Genomic DNA, 17736 nt, shown 5'->3' with positions numbered 1-17736 from the left:
CAGCCAGTAGCCAGTCACTTCGCTTGTAATCAAATTTATTACCCCAACTTGCTATTCACTTTTCCTATTTCCCATTATTTAAATTATTAATCAATATGTTTTGGATCTCACAATAAACTTTATATAATCATACCCCATAATATAATATATATATATATATATATATATATATATATTATGAAAGTACTTTTTTTATATATGTAAAGTTTTAAAATTAATTCTTAATAAATCACACTCCATCCATGTTTTTTTTTTTTTTTCTTTTAAGTTAGTTCTATCTTTTTGCCTTTCTAATCGACTTATTTAGATATAATTCAACTACTTAAAATGCTAATTATTTTTTTTCCTTTTAAAAAAATTTGTATCTTTTTACACAAAAAAAAAAAAGAAAAGAAAAGAAAAGAAAAGAAAAGAAAAGCAAAGCAAAGTTGATAAAAAAAAAAAAAAGTTCTAGTTTTCATTCTTATATAGATAAATATCAGATAAATTATGATATTTTATAAATATTTTAGTTCATTTTACTATATTTAAAAATATATATTTAATATGATATATGATAGATGAGAGAAGAAAATATTAATAAAAAATTCTACATGTGCGTGCGGGTTTTTTCTTTTTGCAATAGAATTATTAGGCAATAATTTCATTTTTAACAACAATAATAACATGCAAGTTGTGTGCGTTCTAGGAGTTACCTACACTTTATAAACTTGTAATTGATATAATTACGTGGAGTTTGATATTTTGAAGAAATTTCTTTTCATCGAAAATACTCGTATTTTTTGTAATAAATAAATTTAAATCGTATTTTTTTAGTATAGAGATGGAAGCCTCCAAGGAAAGGAATTGATGTCATAATACTAATATTATATGGACTATATATTAAAATTTTAGTATCAAATTAAGAATATATTTTTCTTTTTTACTCTATTGGATGTGGGTTCTTATAAAAGCACCTTAAAAGTGTTTCTAAAATTTTGAAAAAATCATAACTATTGTTGTATGTCAAAATTATACCATGAAAATTTTGATACTTTTTAGTTTCTACTCTCCAAAAACATTATGCCAAACTCAATCTAACCCTTTTTCCATTAAACATTTCATTAATCACAAGTACCCTTCTTGTAAATGAAGCAAATTATAAAAATATATATATATATATGAGAAAATTGGACCAAGTTGGTTGAAAACAAGCAAATGAATATATCTATATGTTTAATCTAAGCATAGTTTACTATTTCTTAACTTGAAGGTGAGATCTAAACTCCAAATACATCGTTAGCGTCGTATACTCTTTATTAATATACACTAGTTAAAAAGCACGTGCCAATGAATATATGGTCACAAGGATTTTAAAACATAAACTTTTAGCATGAAATTTGAATATATTGAGGGAATATTTTTCATTTATATATTTCAAAATAATGAAAGAAATACGTAAAATTTAACTACAAAATAACATAGAGTTTGTAATTATTTCTATCTTGGGGTGAACGGATTAGTTATGTCACCTCATAAATTGTAAAATAAAAGGATTACAAACGATTGAAAAGTGAATAAAAAATGTGTTGGGATGTAGTTGAAAATCATTTAATAATATATATCGTATAATGAAATAAATTTCATTCCAATAAGAATGAATCGTAAATATTTGACTTTCATCGATCTTAAAGAAAGGGAAAAAGAGATCAAGATGAAGGAGAGAAAAAACAAGAAAAAGATGGAGATCATGCCTTATTTAATTTTGTTTAGAAAATTTGTAAGTAGATTATCAATTTTATAGGTAGATATCGTCACATCCCTTAAAACAATCGGAAGAGTTTGTATATTGTTTTATTTTGGAGTTCGTTGCATTAAAAAAAAAAGCTAGTTTTTTTTTTTAAATTGAACTTACATCGACATTTAAATCTATGTAATCATAGTACGATCCATGAAAATATTAATAAGATCATTCAAAAGGACAATAAAAACCTGTTTAAGAGATCATGTTCTTAGTTGAAGTAGAGAAGAGTAAGGGGAAATTAAAATAAGAGTTGTTAAGATTTTATGTATAAAAATAAAAATGGTATATTAAGCAGAGAGAAGGCTAAAGTTAAGTTAGCCATGAAATCCGGCGAATACCATTGTAGAACATCGTGGCCCCTTCACCCTCTTCCTTAAATCAAACCCTAAACTGATCATCTTCTTCTTCGCGTCTATCCTTTCCTTAACATAAATATATAATACAACCCCTTCTGTTCTCTCTACTTAATTCCCCATTCACTTTCTTCTCTCTTTCCTTTGAGGTTATTCTCTCTCAACTTCTTCTTTCTCTCTCTCTCTCTCGCCTGCATGCCCTTAAAACTTTGAGATTAATTACTTTTTCTTTTCCATGCAGGAAGCAGCTGCTAAGGAAGTACTTAGAATTAAAAATGAGAGAGGGAAAAATGATAAATTTGAGCTTGGGAATTATGATTATATGGGTTTGTTGTAGTTTGGGATGGGTGAATGGTGAAGACCCATATAGATATTACACTTTTCAAGTCACCTACGGTACACGTGCTCCTCTTGGTGTTGCTCAAAAGGTTTTACTCTCCTCATCTAATTTATGCTTCGTTACACTAATTTCAACCTCATCTGTGATTTATATGTGTATATATATATTTTTCTTTTTCAAAATTATAAATTTTTGAAAATCGACCTCATTTCAAATACTTTCGAGAGTCGAAAACAAAATGAACAACACTAAAAAGAAAAAAAAGTTGTTAATTAAGTTCTAGCTCCATTAATTCTTTTTTCTCGTACAATGTACAACCCAATTTCAATTCCACAGTTTATGTAGTTTCGACTCATTTCTTTATTAACTAGGATTTTGTTATAATTAGAGGTAGCTAATTTTTTAAAAAGTAATTAATTTGTAACTAATTAAACAAACTTAAACTTGTTTAAGTGAGAAAAGTATTACCTTCTAATAATAATTAATAACAACAATAATTGTATTTGGAAAGATTTTAACCAAATTGTAGGAACTAAAAGTGAAAGGAAGTCCAAAATATAGGGAAAATAAAAATTTAAACCTTATTTCAAAATTGTTTCCAAAATTGTTTCCAAGATTCTCTGAGTTTAAATTAAAGAAGAAAGTAACTTCAAGAATTGCACTTTTAGTAATAAAATTTAAAAAAAGAAATCAAATTTTAATATTGTGTTTTAATTTTTTTTTTTTTTTTTTTTTTTTGGGTTAGGTAATCCTTGTGAATGGGCAATTTCCAGCCCCAAAGATTGAGTGTGCGACAAATGACAACATAATTGTAAATGTCATTAACAAGCTTGATGAGCCTTTTCTCTTTACATGGTGAGTCCTCATCAAACTTTAGTATTTATATGAATAAAAAAAAAGACCCTTTTTATAAATGTATTATCAAAATTGATTATACTATGAAAGTGTATACATATTTAATTTGTTATTGGAATTATATATGTTGAATAAATTAAGGAGTGGAGTGAAGCAAAGGAGGACATCATGGCAAGATGGGGTGTTAGGGACAAATTGCCCAATCCCTCCAAACTCAAATTGGACATACAAATTCCAAGTTAAAGATCAAATTGGAACTTTCACATACTTCCCTTCCATCAACTTCCAAAGGGCTTCTGGTGGCTTTGGAGCCTTTGTAATTCAACCTAGAAGCGTCATAACAACTCCCTACCCCCTTCCCCACGCGGAGATCGACCTTCTCATTGGTGACTGGTACGACACCGACCATAAGGTAATTAATTCATACTTTCTTCTCATTCTACCATACATTTCGTGTCTACTAGCTAAGCTAGTAGTAGCTAGATCATAATTTAAACCTTTATGTTACAATTTTAAGTTAGGGAGACGGAGTACTCATTAATAGTATGTCATTTTGTGCAGACGTTGCGTAAGCAGTTGGATTCGGGAGTTTTGCTGCCTTTACCTAAGCATCTTCTTATCAATGGACAACCTAGTTCAACACTAATTCTTAAAAAAGGTAACAATAGTCACTTGTAACTATATATGATCATCAACATAAGTACATAGTTAATTAAATTATATTGTTTTTTGTATAGGGCTAACATACAAGTTGAGGATATCAAATGTTGGGATAGCAACATCAATAAACTTTAGAATTCAAGGACATTTAATGACACTTGTGGAAGTAGAAGGAGCTCACACAGTTCAAGAAGTTTATGAATCATTGGATATTCATCCTGGCCAATCTGCTGCAGTTTTGGTGTCTCTTAACAGATTACCAAAGGATTATTACTTTGTGGTTTCTTCACGTTTTACTAAACCTATTCTTACTACTGTTGGTATCCTTAGATATGAAGGCTCTTCCATTCCTCCTTCCAAGCCTTTGCCCATTGGACCTACTTACCAACTCCATTGGTCCATGAAGCAAGCTCGAACCATCAGGTTCGTTTTGTTTGACAGTACTTCATGTTTCGTTTGGTTTTGAAGATCAGTATGCTATTCTTTTCATATTTTCTATTTAAATGTGTCTTAACAGTTGTTGACCATAACTTGAAAACAAAATGATTTTTCTACGTTGAGTTATACTTCATATAACGTCCTAATCAGTTGAGTTATACTTCAAATGATTTCGACAGATTAAACTTGACAGCAAATGCAGCAAGGCCGAACCCACAAGGATCATTCCACTATGGAAACATAACAGTAGTGAGAAGACTCATATTAAAAAATTCATTGACCAAGATAAAAGGAGCTGTTCGTTGTGCGGTGAACAATGTATCATATGTTGATCCACCAACACCTTTAAAGTTGGCTGATTGGTTCAAAATTGGTGGTGTTTTTGACTTCAAAACCTTCACTGATATCCCAACTCCAAGACCTGCAATGCTTGGAGTCTCTGTTGTTAACGTTACCCTTCATGATTTTGTTGAAATTGTGTTCCAAAACGATGAAAATACTGTCCAAGCTTGGCATTTTGATGGAACAAGTTTCTATGTTGTTGGGTTAGCAATTCCTCTCATAACCCTTTTTCCTTTTTTGTAGGATTTTTATTGGTTTTCTAGACTAAAACTTACTACTTTTTGTTCTCTTTTTGAACAGATATGGTTCTGGTGATTGGAGTTATAAAATGAGGAAACGTTATAACTTAGTGGATGGTATATCAAGACACACTGTTCAGGTACTTTTGTTGACTTCCATTTGTTGTCTATGTCGAATTAAATTCAAAAAAGAAAAAAGAAAAAAAAGATTGATTGTATCTTTTTGGGCAGGTATATCCAAGATCATGGACAGCAATATTAGTATCATTAGACAACAAGGGGATGTGGAACTTGAGATCTACAATATGGTGGAGAAATTATCTTGGTCAACAGTTATACGTCAGAGTTTGGAATGATGAAAAGAGTTTATATACTGAGGCAGATATTCCACTCAATGCTCTCAAGTGTGGCAAAGCATCCAAGTATTAATATATTCATACACACATATATATAATTGTTTGAACAATATTTGTAATTTGTTATATATTCATTTTCTCATCTGTTGAAAAGGTTTGTTTGTGATAATTTTATCTTTAAGTAGAGGTTTAATTTAGTTATGAGTCACAACAGGGTGACTGATAAGAAAGGAAGGAGGAGGGGAAGGAGAAACAGAAGAGGAAGAAAATTTGAAAGGTTGAAGATACCCTGCAGAGAGAGATGAGAGGGTTAGTTCTACTTTAATTTGTTATTATACTTAATCACTGTATTTTCTATGTTGTAATAAATCCTCATTTCACTTGTTTCAGTAGTAAAGTTTCTAATAATTTGTCATTGTTTCTTAGTTAATCTTTTTGGTTTACTCTTGAAAATCTATAATAAGAGCTTTCATTTCTATCTTTATTTTAATTTTCTATTAGATACCCTATTGTTTGTCCAACTTAGAGGAACATTTATTAACGAAGGATCCCACCTCGTTGTTTTATATATATGTGTGTGTGAGTGTCCTCCAACTTACTCATACATTGACTAATCTCACGACATAACTCACTTGACTCTACAACATTTTGATGTCAAAGAAATTCATAGGAAGTTAATTCTTGTATAGGTGACTACCATAGATTAAAACCGTAACTTCTTATTTAGTTATCATGACTATATCTCTTTTTCTCTACCACTAGCCAATCCATTATGTTTAACGATTCCACTCAATATTTAACCGAATCACACCATAAGAACTAGTCTTCATAGCAAGTCCGGGTTGAACACAAGAAGCACGTGAATCTCTAAACTATACAATTTTCAATTGCAAAGAAGGTAAATTGTAAGAAGATAAATTAGATTAAATTCAATAATCAAAAGATCCTAGCGGGTCGAAACAAACTTCTTCTATTGTTTACACCTAATCAAATTAATTAGATAAGCTAACTACATTGTCCTAGATTTTTAATTATTCCAATTCAACAATATGAAAAGCATACAAAATATAATCGCATTAGATTCTTAATTAGGTGAAGTGATCAATTTCCAAGCGTCTAAATGAGCACCCAATAGTCCTAATTCAAGGTTGATTAGATCAATTGTAACGACCCAACTCCTTATACTGAGTCAAAGTCATTACTAAATGTAGAACAAGTGGTTTAAGTCATACAATTTAGTAAAAACGCATAAGGTTTGAGAAATTTATTTATGAACATCCAAACAAAGTAACATGCAAAAAAAAAAGAAAAAAAATGATATTTCGTTCTAAAGTCCTACTCGGGCCCTATCTACTTTAAAAAAAATGGTAAATAGTGAAAAATACTCAAACTCAGGTACTAAAGTCAAAAACAAGAATGAGCGGAAGCAGAAATCCCTATGGCTCGCCACGGTCACTTCTGGTCGCTCGCCAGCTTGCCTTTGCCCTTACCTCGTCCTCTACCTGAAAACATGACATGAAGAGAGTGAGTATAAAATACTCAGTAAGGGACCCACTACTAGTCCCACTAGGTCGCCACGGTCACTTCTGGTCGCTCGCCAGCTTGCCTTTGCCCTTACCTCGTCCTCTACCTGAAAACATGACATGAAGAGAGTGAGTATAAAATACTCAGTAAGGGACCCACTACTAGTCCCACTAGGTGCCTGTTAACTTCCTATCAGAGTCCTGTAACTGGTACCCAATCTCTGGCACGTTCCCGAACACGTGCAACATGCGCTCCCGTAGGAACGTAACTCTGGTCTTCGGTGTCCCGGGGGACATCTAGGACAATCGGGATGCGAGGACCCCGTCGAGTCACTCGAGTCATATCTACATCCATGCTAGACTGGTGTCCCGTCGGACCGCACAGTCCTAAATAGGTGGTGATCCCGAAGGACACCCATGCAGATACGACTCTAATAGGTTAAGCTAACAGGTACCCTAATCACAGCATACATACACATGGCATCATCATATAATCATAACAGATTAATCATCATTTCACTCTCCATCTCAACATCCGTCGTACAGCCATAACAGTTCTCGTCATCACAACATCATGCTATAATATAACCATATCATCAATCGCATCACACTATCATTAATTTCATGCATCGTACAGTCTAGTCCTCAACATGCACAATTGAAGGTATACGTGACCTCATAATTCTAAACATGGAGCTAATAGTAGAATATCTTACCTGGAGATTTACTTGGCGAGTTCTAACCGCGAGGCAAGTGTGCTTTCCAAGCAACGAGGTCCTAACTGCTTAATACGCCAAAATTCGTAATTAAGTCACCAACGACTAACGGTTCAAAACTCAGTGAAATGACTTACCCTAGAAAGAGGTTGCAATGCTGAGCCCCTACTGAAGAAATCCCACGCTGCAGCAGTTACTTGGTCCAAGACGTCCCTTAAGGAAAATAATTTAATTTAATTCCAAATTAAATTATTTAGTGTCCAAAAACATTGAGTCTTACTGGGTAATGCCAAAATAATTAATTTAATTACCAAAAATTGGATGGAAGGAGCCAAATTAGGCTTGGCGGCTCGGCTGGAAAGAGAACAGGGACCGGCTCGGCTTGGCTTGGCGCAGGGATCTTGCGCGTGCGGCTCGGCTTGCAACAGTAAGGAGGCGCGGCTCAGCTTGCAGTGCAGGCGGCGCGGCGCGGCTTGCACGCGGAGAGGGCTGGGCATGTGTGGGCACGGACGCGGGTTCGGGTTCGGGCGAGCGGGCGTAGAGCGGTTCCGGGTTCGGATTCGGACGAGCGGGCGTGGAGCGGTTTCGGGTTCGGGTTCGACGGCTGGAGGCGCGCGGCTGACTACCGTCGACTGCTGCTGCTCGGCGACTCGACAGGACGCGGCTCAAGCGACGGCTGCGCACGGTCCGGCTGGGCTGCGCGACGACTCGGCAGGACGCGGCTCACGCGACGGCTGGCGGCTGCGCACGATCCGGCTGGGCTGCTCGGCGACGCGGCAGGACGCGACTTCACGCGACGGCTGGCGGCTGCGAACGACGCGGCTGAGCTACTCGGCGACGCGGCAGAACGGGCTCCAGGCGACGGAGGGGCTGAGTCGGCTCGGGTGCGCGGCGGCGGCGTGCGGCGGCTAGGGTTTATTTTTCTTTTTTTTTTTCCTTTTCTTTTCCCCTCTTTCTTTCTTTGATTTTTTTCTTCTTCTTTACGCACGAGACCCAAGGCTTTTATAAAACAATATCTCTTTTTTTCCCTTAAATAACCCAAACCAACCATCTTCTCTCTCTCCAAATCTCACCAAATTCAACCAACCCTCCTTTCATTTAACATTAATTCACCAAATAATTTCTAAATACTAAAATAGATAAAATAATAGAAAAAATACTTAATATTTAAACGAAATGGAAAATCTCAAACTTTAATAAACCGGAAAATTCAAAATGATAAGGTTCTCCCAATAATTTGAATTTTCCAAGACCATACATAAATATTAATAGCAAAATGAACAAAAACGAGTTTGTTGGGGCGTTACATCAATACCAATCTAATTTTGACTAATAAGCTATCCTAACCTTTAACTTCTTAACTGAACATATGAAAAGGTGCAACGAATCACACATTAAATTAAAGTACAAATCATACCATGGCCGTCCGAAAATATGATCAATGTTCATTAGAAAACTGACAATATAAAAGTTAATTCAAGTCTTACCAGTACAAAGAAATAGAGAAATTATCTTAGTGACTCAAGCTAAAAATGAGTATCTTAGTCTCTCATCCACACGTTGAATAACGAGAAAATGATAAAGTGCATAAAAGTCATAAAAAGAACTCATAACGTAGGAGGAAGACATCCAAAAGCAGTCGGAATTGGAGATGGGTCGATTGGGTGGCAAAAACATGTTTTTAAATAAACGTAACGACTACATGGAGCTAGGGACAGCATCATGGCATTGACGAGAATTGTTGCATGAACAAACTTCAGAGTGCCAAGACGCTGTAGGGCAGAGGGCATATAAGCCTCTTTTGCTCCTTTGCCTCCAGTTGATGCAACTTGACTTCGTTTTCGCTCATTTCAACTCCAAATCGACGTCAAAACCAAATTGGGAAATTCTACTATTGATTTCGAAGCCTACGAGATAGCTAAATAGGAACATAAAATCATAGAACGACCACAAATTAAGCGGGATTAGATAGCACATTTTGGATTAATTTTTCAAGTGTTTAAAAAAGTGTTTATAAGTGAAAAAAATGTTTATAAATATTTAGAAAGTCAAACCAACGCATTCCAAGCCAAGGAGGTTAGAGTAAAACCTTTCTGAATTGAAAAATACATTACATTTGAATTACCTCAATTGATGATTCACTCTCAAGAGCTCCATGTCAGGAAGGAGATAGCTTGAATATAAGTCATTTCATCAAACCCTTAGTAGTCTTATTTAAAAAACTCGAAAGTGAAGCTTTTAGATTGAAAGGATCTCCAAGCTTGAGGATTATATCAAAATGGGAGCTCCTCCATGCTTCAAGAAGAGGACCTCTGCATGGGGCTGGACGACTCTTAATTACTTAATCTCCAATGGGAAGCTCCAAAAATTTCGTCAAACTGCCATGTAAAAAGAAGGCAATCATACTACTCCAGTTAAAAGAAAGCTCAATTTCAATTATAATTAAACAAACCATTCCACCAGTCAAAATAGGTTAATTTCAATTTTTCTGGTTTCCAAGTAAGTGAGACCAATAGGTTGGTTTTCAGTTTGTACTCCTTAATAAGTGACTCCAACTGACTGATATTCAACCTAAATATGAGCTTTTTCTTGTTCCTATCACCTAAATTCCTAATTCTTCCCAGCAGAGAAGAGACTTCTTTTCTTAAATCCCTTGAAGGTTCATTCATTCCATCATAGATTCAACCAAACTCTAAAGAAGACTCTTGACATACTCTAAAAGGTTCTCTAATTAGGAAAAAAATCTTTTATTTGGCATGGAACACCTATCCGATATGAATAAACAAAATTTTTTCTCGAGGCCTCATGTACAAAATTTCTAATAAACTTGTCAGAATCCTTCATAAGTAATGGGCAAGAGTTTATTTTGCTAAATTTGTTACATAGCCTCTAGATAAAATATTCACAGATTTCTAGGACACATCAAAGGAGATATTGTAAATTACTCGACACTAACAGAAAACTTTTTGATAAATTATTAAAACCAGAGTTAAAATCTTACTCAATAAAGCATCGTGCAGACATGCATACCGTTTTATGAGCACTTTGGGATTGTATGGAAAGAGATTCTCTCTGTGAAGATTTTCCAAGGATGTTTTCAATAAGTGCAAACAATTTTTAGATTTTTTCAGGGATTCTACCCCAACTCTTTGAGGCTTGTAGCCATAATCACAATTTCCAGTGTCCTCAAAGGATGGAAGTGTTTCCTTGCTTCGCTTGGGTGAACCAGACAATCGCTCTTCTGAAATAGTTGAGCTATTCAGCATAACCTTTCTTCTCTTGCCTGATGAATCCACTAGCGCATGCCTGGAATCATTTATTATATGCAGGCATCTACAAAAAGAAAAATTTGTGGTAAGTATCAGGAAGGGAAGGTCGATGCTCATGTCCTAAGGCACCAATTACCACTCACCTGCCCCACACATAATAAAGAGTTACCAGAAAACAAAAGTTTAGACCATATTGCAGACAAGGAACAATTAAATGTCAACTGTACTTCTGAATTCAGTTTTAAAAAGTGACAAAGCAGTAGGGCACACCGAAGAAAATTATTGTTATTAACAATGCATACCTTAGCAGGTATTCCAAACAACATGTTCCTGCATCTTTTGACACGAGGTAATCTAAGAGCATTTCATGATCATAGTTTAACTGCACATAAAAACATTAGTCAAACAACATCTAGAATTCTAGGAAGGAAAATTGAAGCAGTCAAGGAAAATAGAGCAATGAGGGAATTGAAACTTTGGTGTGGATATCGCCTGTCTGGAGTAATGTTACTTGCCTCCTTAAGAAAAATGTGGAACATGTGCTGAGGATCAAAAATGTTTGAAACATGAAAAAGTATATCTTCCTTCACCTCCTGGGATGGTCCTTCACAAGAACTAAATACAAGCATGATCTTCTTAATGCTGCAAGCGGTAGTTAATCAAAATATATGTAAAACCAAACTGATTATTACTAACCATGGCTCTCTATGAGAAGGCAGCTGAAGAAGTTGCAACAGCACTTTGAATAATAAATCATCCTAGAGTTCAAGATAATAAAATTATTAAATATAAGCCTAAACGTATGTTATTTAAATATGTTTTTCTTTCCAAACATTACTTTAGCTCTAGTTTGATAGAGCTTAAAACATACTAGCATTGTTTGATAAGAAACATCAAGAGAGAAAAATGTACAAAGCAGGTGTACCATAAAGCCCAATCGTTTGGAACAATGCAAAAAAAATGTGCGTCAATAAAATAGAAGATAGAACACAATAATTCTAAAGCCTTATTTGACATTGTGAAAACCAGAGAAGAAAATGTACAAACCTCGTGCATATATAGCTGGAGAAACGATGATGCAAACTTGGTGCAGTTTTTTGCATACATATTAGTATCCAGAAAAATATTTGTTGGAAGGTTCCCGAGAAGCCACTTATAAAGCTCCAGTATACCTTTCTTGCTACAAGTGCAGTCATCACTTGTAGCAAGAAAGGTAGACGGATCACACTTTTCAGTTGTTTGTTTACATGTGAAGCTTAAGGAACACCTGAGGAATAGAAAAACAGCTAGTCTTCGCAGATGCAAGGAACATGGACTGCATTTGTCACCAAAATAGCTCACGATCAATGGAGAATCTTCAAGTGAAGTATCAGAGGAAGATTCCAGCTCAAGCTTTGGAAGCAACAAGAGGTTTTGGAAACGCTTTCTGCAAAGTTGCAACCATATAACAAGAGTGGAACACTGAAGATGGCAATGGAAACTAAGCCTGATCATTAATATCTGGAAAGTGAAGAATTACTGAACTTAGTGAACCACTGGGAATTAAACCTTGTATGACTCAAGGGCAGTGCAGCATATCATCAACAATTTTTCAAAACTAAAATTCCTGTTTGATAATCATTTGTTGCTTTTGGTTAATTGTACTTGTTTTCGGTCAACTTCTTAATCATTATTTTCATTATTCCTAATTAAACCGTTGCAAATATTTAAAAGCTACTTTTTTGGGTTTCCAAAACTTGTTTAGTTTTTTAAAACACTCGTAAAAAGTAGATAACAAAACAAATAAATCGTTGGATAAAAGTAGTGTTTATAAGCTTAATTTTTAAATGCCAAAAACCAAATGGTTATCAAATGATGCCCAAGATTTTGGCAAGTAAATCAAACTCACATGATGCAATTAGCACCAAGAAATAAATTATTAAGCATAAATATGATAATTAGTGTATCTATATAAATATTATGACGAAGAAGAGGCGGGGTGGGGCAGGGGACGAAAAGCTAAAGAGGTTTTTCCAAGAGGGGAGTTAATAATAGAAGAAACAAATTTCTTCCGCATAAAAAATGGAACTTTACTAAGATCAAGAGTCAAGCTATCGTTCACATACAAAAATATACAATTCAGGAGTGCAAAAATTTGTGTGACGACTAGAAAACGTCACTCAGACACTTGAACTACCCTTCCACAAAACCCAAAGTTGTGGAAGCAGAAACAGAGTAGTTATCCGACATGTACGGAGACATTCACAGCACAATATCTTACATTGAAATTGAAACCGATTTCAAAACCCTCTTTCCAATTAAAAATTCTTTTAGCACAAACATTGGAGATTACTAAACCAGATACAAAAGTTAATTTAAAGGTGTAGATTTAACTTGATTAAGGTTTAAAAGTAAAAAAGAATCAGAATTATAATAAAAATGTTGTGTAAAAAACTTCCAATAAAACATATGTTCCAGGCACCTATTTCTTTAAATAGAATTCAACTTTCACTATCTACGCCTGTTCTTTGATGTTGGAAGTAGATGCCATTGTCACTTGTGAGAATCAAGCTTCTCAAAAACATCCAACCAAATAAATAATTGAGGCACCATAAAAACCATATCGAACAATCTAGCCAGCCACCAGGTATTCCTATTATATTTTTGCCTTATCTCAAGAAGGCTAATCAAACGTATATTCTGGGGAGGGGGAGAAAAAGGGTAGATCCATACCAGCAACTTGTGACTGAAATATCGGGACAAGCACCTATCAAAGTGATCTACTTGGTTGTTAAGGCACCAATCAAAAAGGTTAGGAATCAGGTTGATGATTGTACCAAGTAGGGGGTGACTCTTAAATGAACCACATGAAGCTTCCTCAAAGTCACTCTGCTCAGCCAAGGAACAGAGAAATTGAACAAAATTTCCTAGGAACAGAAATTTTAATCCTTGCCTCCGATGCAAATTATTAGAACGCATGTCATCGTTGCTCTGGATTTCTACAATGTTACAACTTTTCTCTGTGAGGATCCTACCTAATAAATCCCAAGGAATCTTTGAAAGACAAGAATTAACAGAATCAAACAACTCCCCAATAAAATCACTTTGCTCTTGCTTCAAGAATTTCAAGGTATTTCGCAAAACTTGAAGAAGACCAGCAACCGTGGAAAAATTGGCATTTTTCAGCTTAGGTAGTAAGATTGATAAGTAACAATCTAAATTGTCAGACCCAGCGTTTGAAGGTGCAGGAGAAGATATGATTCTGGCAAGCACTAACTCCATGCCAAAACATAACGAGTGTACTAATTCATACCAGTCGCTTGCGCTTCCCTGCATAATCAAATGGGTTTATTATTAACCCAAAATTATGTGATAGTGATAAAGTAAAATTTCAAACATGAGTAGAGTTACATACAGTTAGAAATATAAATTTTGTAACTGCTGTTAGTACATTGGCTACAAGATGTTTGACATACTTATTCTCAAAAGCAAGTAAAGGTACCTGCACACAAGGGGAAATGTAAAAAACTTCCTTGTTTAATTTAACTATGGAAGAAGTATATGGATAATAGAATGCAAGAACAAATATTTCAGAACAGATAACTCCAAAATTTTGTGATCTTCCTCTCTAAGTCCATCTTGATTGTCAGAAATTACCAATTCAGAAACAATCTTCGTCATATAATGGTGGCTCTCCAAAGATTGGTCCTGCTCATCACTGCTTTTCTCATGAGAGTTCTTCATTTGAATCGCTTCCTGATCGACAATACATCAATAAAAAATTTTGTGTTGTTGAACAGTGCAAGTGTCTAAGAGGTGAGAGAGACTAACATTATCAGAGTCGCCATCAATTTCTCGAGCCCAGCGCTGAACTTCAGTTACAACCTAATGAACGACCAGTCAACAAATTGAGGCAACGAACTAACGTAAAAAACTGAAGATTTCCAAATCAAATAGCAACAACAGAATCACAGGAACCAAGAGAGTAAAGAAGAGCGAAGCAAACATGAGAGAGCGCAATAAGCAGTTCCTTTTCCTTCCCTTTGCTCTCCAACACCACACCATCTTCTTCCTATTCACCAAAAGTGAAAAACATGAACTCCTCTTCAATGAGAATCTAAGAAGACTTGGCGCGCAATATGTAATCGAGAAAAAGAAATGGAAACAATAGAGAACAGCGAAACCTTACTGTGAAAGGATGAAGACAATGATCGACGAGCCGGCTAAGCCGCAAGCGCTTCTCACCGCCGAGCGACATTCTCAGGCACCGCCGATGAGTTCAGCTACTGAAGCTTCGAAATTTTCAGTTTCCATGGCGAATTGCGAGACGAAATGATTTTGGCTCAGAGGGTCTTTCCAAAGGGTGAAAATAGTATAAAAGAGAAACCTTGCGTTCATTTTTTGAAACCCAAAATAAAAGAGTTCCTCTTCACATGACGGAAGCGCTTTCTTTATCAGCGCTTGTCCAAAAATGCACTTCCGTAGCCTCACTGAAGGCGGCGCGTCAGCTCCACGCTCTGATTCTCACCTCCATAGCCACCGCCTCGTCTCTATCTCCTTACGTCTGCAACAACATCTTATCCATGTACGCACGATGTGGTGCAATTTGGGAGTCACAGCAAGTGTTCGAGAAAATGCCGCAAAGAAATCTCGTTTCGTTTAACGCTCTAATCGCAGCCTATTCTCGGTCTCACGGTCATGCTCCATTGGCTTTCAACCTGCTTTCACAAATGGAGCTTGAATTCCTCAGACCCAATAGTTTCACTATAACGAGCTTATTGCAGGCAGCTTCTTCCCTTGAAGATCAATTTTGGAGCTCTTTAATTCATACCCAAGTAGTGAAATGTGGATTTGTTCATGACGTTCGTGTTCAAACCGCACTAATTGGGACTTACTCATATTGCTTGGATTTGGAATCTGCTGGAAAAGTTTTCCAGTGTACGATCGATAAGGATGTAGTGACTTGGAATACCATGATCTTTGGAAATTTGAAGCACGATAAATTAAACGAGGCGCTTCGTTTGTTCAATGAAATGCTGGGGATTGGTCTAATTCCTACTCAATTCACCTATGCAATGATTTTGAATATATGTTGTAGAAATGCAGACCACCTGTTTGGTCGGCTCATCCATGGCCGTATCATCACCTCAAACGCCATTATTGATAGAACTCTGCAAAATGTTCTGTTGGATTTATACTGCAATTGTGGGGATATCCATACAGCATTTTGCATTTTTAACAGCAATGAAAACCCAGATTTGGTTGCTTGGAACACAATCATCTCAGGATGTTCTGAGAATGAAGAAGGTGAGAAGGCTATGAAGCTATTTCAACAATTGAAGAAATCATCACTTACCAAACCAGATGATTATACATATGCAGCTGTAATTTCCACCATTGACAACCTTTTGAGTGGAATGTCTTTTATTGCTCAGGTTATAAAGGATGGATTTGAGGGCAGTGTCTTTATAAGCAGTGTCATTGTATCCATGTTATTTAGAAATGGTGAATCTCAAGCTGCTGCGAGGGTTTTTGTGACTGTTGCAGAGAAGGATGTTGTTCTATGGACAGAAATGATCAGTGGGTATTCAAGAATTGGTGAAGGGGAAAAAGCAATCAAATGCTTTCATCAAATGCGTCAAAATGGCCATGAACTTGACAGTTTTTCACTAAGTTTGGTTTTGAGTTCATGTGCTGATCTTGCCACTCTAAAACAAGGGGAGATTTTTCATTCTCTAGCATTAAAAACAGGGTGTGAAGCAGAAATCTATGTCTTAGGGAGTCTAATCAACATGTATGCTAAAAATGGTGATTTGGGTTCTGCTCAATTGATATTTTCTCAAGTCCCATGTCCAGATTTGAAATGTTGGAACTCCATGCTTGGTGGGTACAGCCACCATGGGAATATGGAACAAGCACTGAACCTCTTCTTCAACCTTCGAAACAATGGTGTCAAACCAGATCAAGTAACATTTCTTTCCTTACTTTCTGCTTGTAATCACAGTAACTCAGTTGAAATAGGGCAGTTTTTATGGAACTATATGAAAGAATGCAACATCATACCAAATTCTAAGCACTATTCTTGCATGGTAAGCTTGTTAAGTGGAGCTGGGTTCATAGACGAAGCAGAGGAAATGATTACCAAATCACCATTTGCAAATAATGATCCAGAGCTATGGAGAACTCTCCTAAGTTCATGTGTTGTTAAAAAAAACCTTAGAGTAGGAGTTAATGCAGCAAAACAAGTGTTGAGAATAGATCCAGAAGACAGCGCAGCACATATATTGCTATCAAATCTTTATGCTGCAGCAGGAAAATGGGATGGTGTTATTGAGATGAGGAGAAGAATAAGAGAGAAACTGGTGGGAAAGGATCCTGGTGTAAGTTGGATTGAAGCCAAAACAAAGATCCAATCATTTTCTTCTGGTTTGCAGTCTCATCCAGAGGTTGATGAAGCACTAACTACACTGCTTAAGCTGAGAGGAAATATGATTGAAGAAATGGATGAATCAAGTGGGATTTGAGGTAAATATTAATCAAGGGCATTTCAAAGATTGAGTTTTATTCAGATTGATGTTAGGAATTAGGGTTCATATAATGGCTGAAATACAATTTTGGGCACATGTAATTAAAAATTGACACTAGTTTTTTTCAAATTAGTTGATATAAGAGTTACATGGTGAGAGATCTTTGGGTTGATGATAGATTCTATATTTTGTTTATGGGTGAGCATCGATACTCGAAAAACAATCTGAAAGATCGAAATCGACCGGACCAACACCCGATGGTTGTATTAAAAATACCATCGATGGTTGGTTTAATTAAAAAGTTTCGAAAAACCGACCAAACTTAAAAAAAATTATATATGTATAAATGTAATATA

The 17736-nt window shown here is 35.6% G+C and overlaps 3 protein-coding genes across 10 annotated transcripts; 2 read left to right on the top strand and 1 right to left on the bottom strand.

Moving 5' to 3' along the window:
• The first annotated feature begins 2200 nt into the window (after positions 1-2200).
• On the top strand, positions 2201-5796 carry LOC103497410 (L-ascorbate oxidase homolog). Its single transcript, XM_008459595.3, has 9 exons — positions 2201-2285; positions 2378-2564; positions 3222-3331; positions 3473-3743; positions 3893-3989; positions 4069-4414; positions 4609-4974; positions 5072-5150; positions 5242-5796. Exons 2-9 carry the CDS (start codon positions 2412-2414, stop codon positions 5437-5439), a joined length of 1620 nt encoding a protein of 539 aa, XP_008457817.2. The 5' UTR covers positions 2201-2285; positions 2378-2411; the 3' UTR covers positions 5440-5796.
• Positions 5797-6498: 702 nt separating this feature from the next.
• Positions 6499-15192, bottom strand: LOC103497413 (uncharacterized). Of its 8 annotated transcripts, none has more exons than XR_007815630.1 (13): positions 15043-15192; positions 14860-14925; positions 14685-14738; positions 14511-14609; positions 14269-14355; positions 13587-14183; positions 11922-12374; positions 11571-11632; positions 11390-11489; positions 11177-11256; positions 10636-10938; positions 9731-9983; positions 6499-6996 (listed from the first exon to the last, which is right to left on the bottom strand). XR_007815630.1 is itself a non-coding variant. In XM_008459598.3 (12 exons), exons 1-12 carry the CDS (start codon positions 15109-15111, stop codon positions 9947-9949), a joined length of 2007 nt encoding a protein of 668 aa, XP_008457820.2. In that variant the 5' UTR covers positions 15112-15192; the 3' UTR covers positions 9560-9946. The 8 variants fall into 8 exon arrangements, 2 of the variants coding, with proteins under 2 accessions (XP_008457820.2, XP_008457822.2); XR_007815631.1 differs by having other exon boundaries at positions 6499-6868; XR_007815632.1 differs by lacking the exon at positions 6499-6996 and adding an exon at positions 9031-9512 and having other exon boundaries at positions 10607-10938.
• A 94-nt stretch (positions 15193-15286) lies between these two features.
• Positions 15287-17557, top strand: LOC103497412 (pentatricopeptide repeat-containing protein At3g50420). The gene has a single exon (XM_008459597.3). The coding sequence runs from the start codon at positions 15287-15289 to the stop codon at positions 17375-17377; it is 2091 nt and encodes a 696-aa protein (XP_008457819.2). The 3' UTR covers positions 17378-17557.
• Positions 17558-17736: the final 179 nt, after the last annotated feature.

The sequence above is a fragment of the Cucumis melo genome, chromosome 11, assembly GCF_025177605.1.
Source record: "Cucumis melo cultivar AY chromosome 11, USDA_Cmelo_AY_1.0, whole genome shotgun sequence".
Lineage (NCBI taxonomy): Eukaryota > Viridiplantae > Streptophyta > Magnoliopsida > Cucurbitales > Cucurbitaceae > Cucumis > Cucumis melo.
Note: the sequence above shows the minus strand (reverse complement) of the source record. Positions and strands in the feature narration are given on the sequence as shown.

What these genes read in the sequence shown, in the direction of transcription:
- LOC103497410 (XM_008459595.3), top strand. Translation starts at nt 2,412, where the DNA reads ATGAGAGAGGGAAAAATGATAAATTTGAGCTTGGGAATTATGATTATA. An exon ending in GAGCCTTTTCTCTTTACATG is followed by an intron (nt 3,332 to 3,472) that starts GTGAGTCCTCAT and finishes GAATAAATTAAG; the next exon opens with GAGTGGAGTGAAGCAAAGGA. An exon ending in AAGCAAGCTCGAACCATCAG is followed by an intron (nt 4,415 to 4,608) that starts GTTCGTTTTGTT and finishes TGATTTCGACAG; the next exon opens with ATTAAACTTGACAGCAAATG.
- LOC103497413 (XM_008459598.3), bottom strand. Translation starts at nt 15,111, where the DNA reads ATGTCGCTCGGCGGTGAGAAGCGCTTGCGGCTTAGCCGGCTCGTCGAT. An exon ending in TGCTTATTGCGCTCTCTCAT is followed by an intron (nt 14,739 to 14,859) that starts GTTTGCTTCGCT and finishes GTCGTTCATTAG; the next exon opens with GTTGTAACTGAAGTTCAGCG. An exon ending in TTGATGGCGACTCTGATAAT is followed by an intron (nt 14,610 to 14,684) that starts GTTAGTCTCTCT and finishes ATTGTCGATCAG; the next exon opens with GAAGCGATTCAAATGAAGAA.
- LOC103497412 (XM_008459597.3), top strand. Translation starts at nt 15,287, where the DNA reads ATGACGGAAGCGCTTTCTTTATCAGCGCTTGTCCAAAAATGCACTTCC.